The 13,621-nt window shown below is 36.2% G+C and overlaps 2 protein-coding genes across 2 annotated transcripts; one reads left to right on the forward strand and one right to left on the reverse strand.

Annotated features, from left to right (window-relative positions):
* Positions 1-51: 51 nt before the first annotated feature.
* Positions 52-7,278, reverse strand: LOC131736880 (protein JTB-like). Its single transcript, XM_059022382.1, has 6 exons — positions 7,030-7,278; positions 5,988-6,094; positions 4,754-4,794; positions 3,853-3,938; positions 1,983-2,062; positions 52-1,548 (listed from the first exon to the last, which is right to left on the reverse strand). Exons 2-6 carry the CDS (start codon positions 6,056-6,058, stop codon positions 1,392-1,394), a joined length of 435 nt encoding a protein of 144 aa, XP_058878365.1. The 5' UTR covers positions 6,059-6,094; positions 7,030-7,278; the 3' UTR covers positions 52-1,391.
* Positions 7,279-8,456: 1,178 nt separating this feature from the next.
* On the forward strand, positions 8,457-12,960 carry LOC117418138 (la-related protein 6-like). The gene is made up of 4 exons (XM_059022373.1): positions 8,457-8,472; positions 8,939-9,233; positions 10,575-10,785; positions 10,887-12,960. Coding segments are annotated over exons 1-4 (1,563 nt in total). The 5' UTR covers positions 8,457-8,471; the 3' UTR covers positions 11,943-12,960.
* Positions 12,961-13,621: the final 661 nt, after the last annotated feature.

The raw sequence follows: 13,621 nt of genomic DNA on the forward strand, positions 1-13,621 counted from the left end.
CATGTGGGGACGTGTGACGCTATATTTTTTGGAACCCCGCTACTTACTCTTTGAAGGGATACATTTATCACCTGATCCTTGATATCATCTGCTGGTGCCCGAGTACTGAACAAACATCTAATTGAGCTTACCTACCAGTGGGTTTAAATAAAGTAGTACACACATGCTATTAATTATTTCATTTTTGAATCCACAAACAATTCAGTAACATGAAAACAGAATCAATATATTTATGTTAAAACAACAGTATACAGTACGAAAACAAGAACAAAAAGTTATGGGCAGTACTTGACATTGCTTTACAATGCTGCATATAAAAAAACAACAAAAAGGCTTACAAAGTGTACTCATTGGTACATATTAATTAACAGTACTCTGAAAATGAATCGGAAACCCTCTGTAGAAACAGATGAGAGACGTTTCAATGTACAAAATCAAGAAAGACATTTTCACAAATAGGACTCCCAGTTATCACATGTATTTTAATGGGATCTGTAGTGATTAAATTAAACCCTATGGCCCATGGTATACTCATTTTAGATTGCCTAGGTAGACTTACATACTTCAAGATCAATATTAGCAGCCACTTCTTTACTGTAGTGTTACAATACACTTCACTTTGCGTGAAAAGTGTATTTGACCATTTGTGTGTCAGAAGGTTTCTGGGAAGTGTTAAGTAATTCTGATCACATTGTGGTACTACCATGTACTCTAACATACTAGGACAGTCCAGAAGAAAGCCAAACACAGCTGTAAATACACAACTAGAGCTCATGACCTACATCCACCATACGTACAATTAAAAATGTAAATTGGATACCATACCCCCTTCCTGTGGTATTTTTGCATTTAGTGATGGTACTAAGAGGGCCAATAAATCAGCCCTCTCCACATCAGTTGGATTGCTATGTATCATAAAATACTTTGTGTTACGCCATAATTTAATTTAATTTTTTTATATTTTATAATTATTGATTACTGGTAAAAACATAAAAAACATTTGTCTATATGTATTACCCAATTTCTACTGTGCTGTACATCTTGCGATTGAGTATATTAGTCCTATACATTACAAATATAATAAGAATCTTTACTGATCTGTTTGGTACTTAGAAAAATAGTTAACAATGTTTTAAATAGTTAATAACTATTTAAATAGCTCTAAAATAAAAGTAACAAATAAATAAAAAAAACAATAACATTCAAAACCACATTAACAATACACAGTTTTTTTTTTTTTCAGTGGAATTTGAACAGCAGCACGGAGAATAGGGAACTGCAGCAGACACTTCATTCTCAAAGGCCTACACGTGGACTGAGATTCTCTTAAAGCACTTCACAATTTACAGAGAAAGGGGGGGGGGGGGGAGTCAGCAGCCAGTATGGTCCTGCTATATTGCTTCAATCTGCTGCAAGACTTTATATTCTGCACGCCTGTCCAAAGTGCGCTGGCGGAACAGAACGAGAATTGCAAAGACTGTGCCAAAAGAAAGCATGCTGCCTTCAAACTTCCAGAACTTCAGTTCCTCTTCAGTAGCTGAACGGCAACTAAAATAAACAGGTCAATTAATTAAAGCTGGCCTCAGTCATCGTCTCAACTTCACATTTACAACTTGACAAAGTATGTGTCTTAGCAGATAAGAAGAATGCTGTGGGATTGCATAAACACCAGGTGGCAGTACAAGTAAAATCACACATTCATTCCTGCATTGAAATGAGGTCATACAGTATTGTAGGTCTTAAAATTCAGTAGCAAATTAACTACAGCAGCACAGCATCAATGACATGACAAATCTATGTTTTGTGAACAAACTAGGCATACATTGAACCCAACTGTGCCCAGAATGGTATGGCTAGTCACCTAAAATGTTTAAAGTGCCCATTTATAGTGTATCTCCAACTTGCATCTTACAATGAAAAAAATCACAACTAATGACCAATGACTAAATTACTTGAATTCGAGTTACTGAATATTGACTTACCTTCTGTATTCTACTTGTCCCGAATGGTTGCACTTTATTTTTTCCACAAAGCCTGAAAACGTGCATTCCGATTCGGTCTTCTGTGGGTTTAATGAGAAGGCAATACAGCAAATATGTATTATACTCTTATTTCTTGAAATGACTTACTAATACAATAATGTTTCAGAGTAATATACACTACTCTGAAACATTAAAAGAGGAAACGTGGTCAAAAATAACACCATGAAAATACAGTCAAAAAAGTATTTTGCACCACTTGTCCCCTCTTCAGATGTGATCAGTAATACAAACGGCTGCTCAGGTGATAATGTTACTTGGTGTTGGTTTGTGAATCATGGCTTCTAATGATGCCAGGTGGTGTCAGACAAAGATTTGTGACACAAGTTCAGACCGAAGAACGGGACGATCTAGAGATCAACACCATGGGAGCCCATACTCGATACTGAGGCATTCATTTGGATAATTTTCAAACTGCCTAAAAGATTGACCTCCAGAGAACAAGCCTCTAGGCATTTTGATTTTCATGTTCAAATGCGTGTCATTGATGTTACACACATAATCCAATTCATTTATCAGTTAGTGTCAGTGTGTAAAAAGTGATTCCTTAAAATACTGAAATGTGATTCTTCTAGTCAATTATGCTTTGGAAAAAGTTTGCACCTTTAAATTTCTGGAGTAGTGTACTAGTAATATATATTTTTTGTAATGTAAATGGTACCTTGTTTAATTTAAATTATGTAAAAAAAAAAAAAAAAAAATTGGGGGCAACAATTTATTTCTATTAATGTGTTCCACAATCAAAAGAGAAACAGATCATTCAACAACAGATTTTGTAAGGAACTTCACAGCAAGTACCAATTGGTTGGCTGTGCTTGGGTTTAGGTATACAGTATCTCTATTAGGCTAAAGTGTGGCATGGGGTTTAGTAGGGTTCCAGTTTCCAGTCTTGTTCTCTTTAAATTATTTTGTTAAAGCTGCAGCCCCACAATCGTATGTCTTTTGTGCTTTTCTACTTTATGGAAAGTTGGTTTACATCACACCAGTGTACTTTCAGCTGCAGAGACACAAGCCACGGCAACTCCCACCCAGAAACACTGCACAACATCAACCTGTATGCCAAACAGGGATGCCTGTAGTTTATAAATAACATCTTCAAGCGCAGTTGTTTTAAATAAATAAATAAATAAATAAAATAAATATGTCTTGTTTACTCCACATGGGGGTCTTTTTTTGATTATCTCAATACCCTTACCAACATGTAACATGCAAACTCTTTCCACTGTAGTAACCCTAGGGGGGAAATGCCACCAGTATTAATGTATTTTAAGGGAGCAGCAACCATTCTGTTATTTTACAGGAACCACGTGCAAAGCACTGAATTTCAACATAGAAAAGTCAAATCTATTTTTTAAGCTGTAAAAGACACAACACACCTACTGTATAACACACACACACACATTTATATATATATATATATATATATATATATATATATATATATATATATTAGATAGATAGCTTACCCATAATTCTATAGTTACTGCTTTCTCCCATCTTAACTCGAAAGCTACTTGTATTTATTTACATTCCTATCGATGTACAGTTACACTGCACTGATGAACCCCAAACAGGGCGAAACATCTATGCAGTTGCTGTACTCTGACTTTTAAAATTCTGTGAACGTACAAGCCTTTTTTGGCAACTTTCACGCAATTTGATTGGCTCTTGTAATGATGACATTGCATATCCCGATTACCCATAATTCTATTTATTCCTTTCCCCCACCTTAATTATCTAATGCATGTGGTTCACCATCAATCCACATCTTACATCTGATGATTTGTTGTAAACATGGGGAGTTTTAGTGTACCTTTGTATAGTCATCGCATCGAGTGCATTCCTGTTGCACTGTGAATTCTTCAATCTCCCAACAAGACTGACGTTCTGCGTTGCTAGCTATTTTTTTTTTAAAAGAAAAAAAAGTCACAATCAATACAAGACATGCACTCTAAAGTGTAACTTATATCATGTTTTGTAACTTTCTCCTTTCAGAATTATTTTTGCAAAATCCAGATTTGAGAGTAAGCTCCCATTCTGTTGCACAGCCATGTGTTTGGTCTCATGAAATACATATTTTAAGGGACATGCCATTCATTGCGATTATACAGGTTTTATGCCTGCTCTGCTGTGGAAAACCATTCACTACAGAGCATTTCAACTTGATAAGGTAAAGCCACCAAATAGCCACCACAGGTCTTAAAGTAGCAGACATCTATAATACTGTTAAATTTACTAACTGTTCACCGCCCAACAGCAGGTTGTCAGATTCTCACGAAACACACCCTTGACAGGAGTGGATTATAAAATGGCAGCTCTTCACAGGTGTTGATTTTAAAATGGCTTGGGTGATCATGGATTGGCTGTACAATATTCCAAGTAGCACAGCAGCTTAGTCTCTTCACTGAGTTGTTGTTTTCCTACACTACGTTTTATTTGTGGAATGGGCCATTTTTTAATTGCAAAAAGACACTTTAAAAGGTGTGCATTTTTGTAAATGATATACTAATCATTTTTGACATATTTCTGCAATAAACAGTATATACTAGCAATAATGAACGGTAGGTTTTGATCTGACTGAAGGAGCTTTATTAATTGTAATGTTCATGTATTTTAATATTTAGCTAAGGCAATTCAAATGGCATATTTATTAATGCATAATTAAAGCAATTAAGATTTTCTGAGCAAAGAATTCCTTTACATTTTACACTTACTTATTCCATCCTCCTGTTTGAACGGTGCTCCTTCACAGAATCTGAAATGGAGAGCAGAGCATGCGATTACTGAGACTGATTACACAGTCAAGAAAGTAGGTAAAAGAAATACGGTTTGGACTATACAGTGCAGCTCATTATAAAATGTTACTGTTGTTTCTTTCAGAACAAACTATTCAAATGCCAGATTTATTAATGCATTAGTCTCTCCAATAAGAACAAAACAAGAATCACGGCTACATGATTTGTTTTTTTCTTGTCATAACCAGCTCTTAGCAGTATAGGTCATGGCTTATAGAATGTTTCAGTTAAGGAAAAGGAAATGCTAACTTAAATCAGTAAGAAGCTCATTCTTCTCCACTTTTCCAAGTCTCAGACTTCTACTTTAGCAGCTGTCACTATTATCTTTACAATCCTGTATGTCATTTTTTATTATTGAGTACACTTAAGTGGAAAGATACGTAACTACCTTGGTCACAGACAGGTTGTAATGATTTTATATATATATATATATATATATATATATATATATATATATATATATATATATATATATATATATATATAATATATATATCAGTAAAATGGTCCTGATAAAGAACTGGTTGAAAGGTATTCCAATCCTTGCAATTTCTAAGTACTCATGGTTCCAGTTTTCATTAGCCTCTCACTCTAAAAATGATATTGTTTTTAAATATTATATTTTAAAGGCCCTTTTATAAGCACAATAACACACTTTGTGCCACACAGCATGCCTGCATATCACCTTGATGTTGTGTATTATTGCCTACCTACTGGCAGGCAAAACCTTGCATTCAGCCACGATTCCTTACTACCACTATGTGTTTCCACAACAGTGCTACAATTATGAATCCCACTGTAAATATACTTAGATTTTTTTTTAATGGAGAAATGTTTAATGTAATAGAAAATATCTAAAGGTTTGAAGAATACATTAAAAAAAAAAAAAGAATAACCTCAAAAATAAATTACTGGTGCTTAAAATATACAGCTATCAATAAATGTATGAAGGATACATTGCCTATCACTGTGCATTTACATCACAGTACAGTTCATCCAGCCATTGTGTCAACCAGGAAAGCCTAGTCATCTCTGGTTAATATGCTTAGTTGTTTCCATGGTTATAATTGTTTCATAATTTAACCAAAAGTTCACAACTGCACATCGCACCTTAAACATTTCTGAAAAGTGTGTGCTCAAAGTGTATACTTACCCAAAGTATGGATAAAAAAAACTCCATCCCATCCATAGGAAAGGCAAGGCACCAAATGAGCTCAGATTCATCCTTTTTGTCTTTAATTTAAACAATTCCTTTGTAGGCTGCCGCAAAAGAAAACAATGCAAGCAACACGTTGAAAGTACACAGCAATGCAGTATTGTAAAGGCTTTGTGTCACATCCAAATATGGCAACACTACTTATATTGGGTATATAACTTCAATGAATGGTGGCTTTAGATGTAATCAGCCACTGCTGCTATGGAATAAGCATGGTACAGAAAGCTGGCAGGTGGCGGTACCAGATAAGGGGCAGCCTGAATCTGGAATGCTCAACATGGCCACCATTCATCTCAGGTTGTAATAACAAATTGACACACAAGGCACAATGTACTACAACTGGAAGCTGTGTTAGGTTTCTTCACCCTTTTTTTAAAAACAGAATGAACATAGCCTCTATTTAAATGAATAACATTACTACAAATGATTAACATAATAGACTATTACAGCTGGTGTCCTGCCCATTGTTTGTGATACATTTTGGGTAAGACAGCTAAATTAAATAAGTATGTGCTTCATAGCGCTCTTATTTCTAACTGTCTGGCCAACCTCCGTACACCGACAGCATGTAGAATACTTGACCTTAATGCCCAGTAGGTGTCAGGTATAGTTCAACATTTGACAGAGTTTGAGTCCACTAAATACCCATGTCGGAGAATACAGTATTCTTAAGTGTGAGTGCGTGTGTGAGATGTTTAGTAGCTTTTTCTGCCGAAATGATTGAAATGGTTTTGTGCACCAAAAGCCCCCCCCCTTGTTGCTGATTGCGGAGAAGAAAGTTAAAGTACATCCAGAATTATACACTGAATACTGATATTGCACCGTACATTGTATGCATGCTTTACAGTTACACTTGTCATTCATGGGCATTTGTCCTTCACAAGGCTTACACAACATACTACGATTATTGCATTGCCATACAATACATAGCACTGAAAGCACAGTCTGTGATTACACAAGCATATTATTAATAACTTACACTGCCTGGATCGGATTCACGTTGTAATCAGACAAGTCCGGCCTGTAGATGTCACATATTTGGAGCTCTGTCACAACAAAATGATTTAAAGATGTTCGAAATTATTCTTAATACATTTGTTTGTAGTTTCCCAGTTTTTTTTTTATAACACCCTATTCAGCTAACAAACTGACAACACGACACTGCGAAGTAATAATGCAAGCATTAGTGACATCAGCGCGACGTCATTAGGAAATGCTTTTGTTACATGTGTTTCATGGTTAGCCAATACGCTGCAAGTTCTTTGGGAGCAGGGCACCAGTTCTCCAATGAGAAGTCTCTTTGCGAACACATTCTATTTCCTCCTTCTCTGATCTAATGTGATTCTTAGTTATGGTAGTGCCCAGGTTGTTCGGCTGAAGCAGCCACGGGTCACCAGTTTGACAAGGGAATCATATATATATATATATATATATATATATATATATATATATATATATATTACAATGTAACTTGTATTCTGTTTATAACCATAACACGCAAATGAAAACCGTGATTACCGTATCTTGACTAAGTCTCACATGTAATGCTCATTATAATTTAACATAATGAATTAATGTAACATGTTGCGGCTTTACAAATTAATAAGGTTCGGTGAGACACTGCTTCTATATTTTTTACAACAAAAGAAACTGCCCCGATAGACAAATATCTAAACGTTTTAAAATGTCAACTAAATCTTCAATATAAATGTAGTACTGCACGACCCTTTGGACAGAATCGTAAGCATGGTAATAAATGTAACGATATCACCCGATTTCTTAAAGACGGGGGGAAAAAAAAAACAAGACTTATAAAACACACACACACACACACACACACACACACACACACACACACACACACACATATCTATATATATATATATATATATATATATATATATATATATATATATATATATATATATATATATATTAGATCAAAGAGCCAGCTGCCCAACGTTTCGATATGTTGTACATATCTTTCTCAAGGGAGCCTGTGTTTGAATCCAAACATTGGAGGTATTTATAGGTTTTTGACGGCATGACAACTATTTGTTATTGTTTACATTCAAATCCATGATTTATTCTTACATGATGTAATGGTGTTCTATATATTGTGACATCATTTTTACTTCTATATATATATACACACACACAAAACACATGGTGTAACCGGTAGCGCCTCCCGAAGGCATAAGCCTCAGCCACATTCTGCATATGGATTTGATAGGGTTGAGATTTTACCCAATCCTTGCCCAATTTAAATTCAAAATATATAAACTTTATTTATACAAAAAAACACTACCGGTATCTACACGTGCAGGGCTTCTGCCCTGTCACAGGCTTGCAATCTTAAATGTACATCTATATACCATCAATCAGCATGATCAGCTAGACTAGTTGAAAACCAGCCAATAAAGTAAGTGATCCTTACTTATATACTTACTATAAATACAATAAAATAAATAAAAACCTACAAATACCTCCAATGTTTTGATTCAAACAAAATATGTATGATTTGGTAATTAAAATTAATGAATTTAATTGACCCATGTAATTGCTTAAATTTCATGGTATTAGCCTTGGCTATTTTAAATTAAGTGTTTTACCTAACGTAACAAACCATAGTAAACTAAATATGAATTATAAGCAGTATTAAATAAAATGAAACGTTTTGTATCAAAACAACAACAAACAAAATGCAATATGTCAGGTAAAAACAAACAAACGGGGTATGCTAATAGAAAACCTCAATCATCCATGTAATTGGCCAGTATGAACCCTGTCTCCCCACCTAGTAAGCAGCCCAACGAGACTCTCTAATCTAGATAAAATACAAGCTATATTGGGATCCGTTTTTTTTTCTCTTCCCCTCTTTTCTTCAGTGGCAGTAGCAGGTAGTTTCTGCTTTTGTCGGGGGAAGGAAGGTGGGCTGGAGGTCCTGCTTTCGATCCGTCTGCTTGCCAGTTTTCCAGCAAAGCACACCTCTGATCCATCAGAAACGGAGTGGGATTTAATAACATTACTACAAAAAATGAGTGGCTTTTCCCCGTTGAATATGAAAGACATTCCCGGTGGAAACTGGCAAGGTGTCCGAGTGATGGTTGACATCGGAGATACTGATGGAGAAAATCCGGAAAGTAGCAGGCAGGACATAAAAAGCATTTGCTCTGATTACGGGTAATGAATTGGATCGAATGTTATGTTTCCCCACACAAAGAATGTGTTTGTGAAGTGTCCTGTATGTGTGTTTTTATTTATTTATTTATTTATTTATTTATTTGTAATTATACATGTAACTTAGTTAAGTAATAATATAAGTGTTTAAATTATACGTGGGCATAATAATGCCAAGGTAAACAATCTAGTCATATAAAAGTTTATAATTCCATGGGTTGAGATGACCAAATTAAAGTATTGAAAGACTTTTCACCTATAATACGATGCTATGTGATGTGTAAGGCACTTTACATTTTTGGCTCGGAGTTTAAAATATATTTAGCATTGCACTTTTTTGTCCATCAAGACTCTTAATTTATCTTAGAAATAATTAACTGGTTTCAGTGTAAAAGCCAAACCCTTTCAGAAAGGAGTTTGACGGCCTGTAAATGATATTAGCAAGAGGGCTTGAAATGTAAGGTTCTAATGTTCCATTTTCCCCATGGCCAGGGTCAGTTTTAAAGGGGGTGGGGTCAGATGTAACATTTTGTGAATAATCATTTAAATAAATAACATTTAATTTTAACTCAAGAATTGAACGTTTTATTGAATTAGATCAATTTTCACATAAAGCAAATGTTTGTTTTTATTTAACTGAAACTCACCATGTATCTAAAAATAAGTCATATAAGGCCATTTTTTTTGATGTCCTACTTTTTAAATTTTAACATCCCTAAAATTTATAGGCCTTTTCAAGCAAGAGTAACACGTGTTACAACTGCCCCCAAACCCAGGGAGCCATTACTATACCTCATGTTCCAGCAAGAAACAAGAACATGAAGAGCAATCAGTTGTGTCAATTTTAAGTACAGAGATCATGGATGAATGATAAAAGCCTAGATCCATAAACTGGGTTACACAGGTATATATTTTTGGAGATAAAATCTCAGGTCTTTGGCACAGGCAGACAGAGACCTGAACTGAGCATGTGCCGAGTGAGTGATGGCACAGCTTGCTTCTGATTGGAGCAATTCAAGGTGTTACAACTGTCTTCTGTCTCCCCTACTCCATTATTTTTATTTTACCAAAGCTTTATGCCAATAATATGTTTAAGTGTATTTCTCATACTTCTCCTTCTCTAGGCAACTGGACTAAAATACAAACATAAAGGTATACATTTTAGAAAATATGAAATTCCCACTATTCTAATCTGAGACCTCCAAATATACCAACTTTGCTGTTTTAACTACGACTTTCAAAATTCGCTGCACTAAACATATCAATTTGGGTGTTCTAGCAGATGATGCTGTAATTTGGTTTGCCAACCCCTGTTTTATTGTTTCCAATGCTTTACATTCCTAGATTTTCTGACAACCTTTTTGATAACGATGATGATGATGTGGAATTGGGAGACTGGAAGCCCCCAGATTCTGAACTTGTTCAGAAGATGGTCTCTCAGATTGAGTATTACCTATCTGATGAAAACCTTGTCAAAGATGCCTTCTTGCTGAAACATGTCAAGAGAAACAAGCTGGGTTACGTGAATATCAAGTTGCTGACTTCGTTCAAAAAGGTAAGAAGCACTGGTTTTAGCTGGAATAGTATTAATTTCTTTCAATGGTGTGGAAAGGCAATAAAATCTTGTAACCTTTATTGGCATCTCTACCTTTTCAGATGAAGCTCTTAACAAAAGATTGGCGGATGACTGCTTTTGCTCTGCGTCACTCCACTAAGCTGGAGCTGAATGAGGAAGGTAAGAAGGTGCGTCGGAAAATCCCAGTCCCAGAGACACTCCTCAGCCAGGTGCCAAGCAGGCTTCTCTTGGTGTGGAACCTGCCAGAGCCGTCGGCCACCGGAGACCTCCCCACCAAAAAGAATGGCATTGAATCGGCTATTGCAATCTTTGGCACTTTTGGTACTATAAGTACAATCAGGATCCTTCGACCTGGGAAAGAGCTGCCCACAGATATAAGGAAGTACACCTACAAGTACCCTGATCTGGTCTCCACGGAGTGCGTTTTAGTGGAGTATGAAGACCTAGAGGCAGCTGGTAGAGCTTACCGTGAGCTTTCTAAGGCTGACAGCACTATGAAGGTGGTTCTTGTAGGGAAGGGGTCAAGGAAGAAGACCACACTGGATGCAAGTGATGCAGAAGAGAAGTCTGATCCGAAAGGCATGGCAATAATCAGCCAGAGGATGGAGCAACTGCAGTATGGAGGTGAAGATTCATCTGCCTACAGCTCTTCAGAATCTGGGTTTGCTTCATCTCCTATGCCCACACCAAGGTGGTATCAGGGCCTGAGCCCTTGCAGCAACCTCCACAGCCTTGGGGTTTCTCCCAGGTCCATCCCATGGACCAGCCCTCGCTCTAGCACTAGCCCCAGGATCCTGCACATAACCCCCACAGCCCACCGCATATCTCCACTATTGGCTTCAGAGATGTGGAGAAGCCCGGATACCAGCCCAGAGCCATGCAGGAGGAACCTAGATTACTCCTCTGACAGCAGCAATACTACTGGGAGCCCATGGGTTCAGAGGCGCAAACTGGCAGCAGCTAGGGCTGCCTCCTCCCAGGAAGGAAGCCTGAGGCAAAGCCCACTGAGCCCATTGGTGTTGAAGAGGGCCCTGAATGGGGATCTTCCATCTGGGGTCCTCCGCTTCCCCCGTGGCCCAGATGGAACCAAAGGGTTCCATAACAGTATTGGGAGAGGAAGGGTTGTCTTTAAATAAGGATATCTATCTCTCTTGGAGAAAAGGCAGTGTCAGATCAACAATGTTCTAGCAAGCAGGTCATTTAGTACCCAGAAAACCAAACTGCCTCATTCATAAAGTATGGATCTCTGTGCAGAGTGTTCGTTTGGCTTTGTGGGTGCAATATGTTCCCAGTGTTCTTTTGTATTATTATTATTATTATTATTATTATTATTATTATTATTATTATTATTATTATATTTATATTATTTTTTTTGTAATGTATATGTATAGCTTCTGTGACTTCTACAAGAGTTAAAGGCTTTGTAATGAAGACCCTGTTAGTGTGCAAACGTTTAATTGGTTAAAATGGTTCACCTTTAACAATTTTATTTATTTGAGAAATAAAGTACTCAGAACATGGTGTAAAGTTTACTCTGATGTAGTTGCCTCAAAGTTTAAAATGTACTTATATCTGTATGTGTCCTGTACTTAGGATTGGCCATGTAGCTTGATAGTAGTCCAATCAAATGCAAAATTGCAACTATTGTATATTTAGTGAACTTGGAACTTTGGGGGGTGGGGTTCCAGTTACAGAAGTGCCTTGAATAGCTAAATCAACCTAAAGTGTAATCTTCAATGGGGACCATTAGAACCAAATGGGACACCTGCCAGTGCATTGAGTTTCTAAATACTTGCCTGTACACATGTAGATGCTGAGCACTGCTGCCTTTTTTTCTTGTGATGGTAAAAGAAATTGGAAAAAGTTTTGTATTGAAATGTGTTTCTGGCTTGTTGCAGACAATTGTAGAAGTTTGGATATTGTTTGTTTTGGAAATTGCATGTCAAATGGTGGTTGCTTTTGAAATCATACAATGCCTTTCATTGGATTCAAAGCTATGTATTTGAAAACAAACAAAAAAAAGTGGATAAAATAAACTTTCAAATAAAGCTTGACGTTTCTGAAAAGAAATGCAACATGAATTGTAAATGTTGTGTATTAAAATGTCTCTCTTTTATTTCAGTTCCCATAGAAATAATAAAGTAATTAAATTGACAGGCAAGGGATAAGATTGTGCTATTTATTCTTCTATTACATTAAAGATATCAAACCCGGAAGAAATTAGTTATTTGACATCTTATTAAATAGGAACCTTTTTAATCGTATCAGTTTGTTCAGTCGTCAGTGGCTCTGCATATACCGTATGTGTGGTCATTTCGTTATTTTTGCACATTCACAACTACCATTGCTAAATTTGAACATGCTCATAGTGAAATTACCTAAAGATTGGGATTTTGCTCTAATTTTTTTTAAAGGAAATGATGTATAAAAAAAACAGGCCATGAAAACTCAAGTGCCCTTAAATGTAATCTGTTTTTGTAGATGTAATGTCAGTTTGCAGAAGGTAGGCTTTAAATAAATGTAACTGTTTTGATAATTAACATTTTTCCAAATGCACATATGGTAGTCTTTAGAAAACAGGTTTGTATTAATCTTGAGTAAAGCATAGTTGTGGTTGCCGCAAAAACATCGAGCTCCAGGGTTATAATTACACCACTTACTGAAACACACTTCAGAAGCTTTCTGCACAGTGGTTTCCATGACAGCTTTTGCAGTTTGCTCCATTGCTTTGAAGACATTTGTACCAGAGGGTTATTTTTCAATTACAAAATATGAAGTGTTGTGTTGAGACGAAGTATTACAAAGGAACGCAAGT

The sequence above is a fragment of the Acipenser ruthenus genome, chromosome 1, assembly GCF_902713425.1.
Source record: "Acipenser ruthenus chromosome 1, fAciRut3.2 maternal haplotype, whole genome shotgun sequence".
In the NCBI taxonomy this organism is placed as follows: Eukaryota; Metazoa; Chordata; class Actinopteri; order Acipenseriformes; family Acipenseridae; genus Acipenser; species Acipenser ruthenus.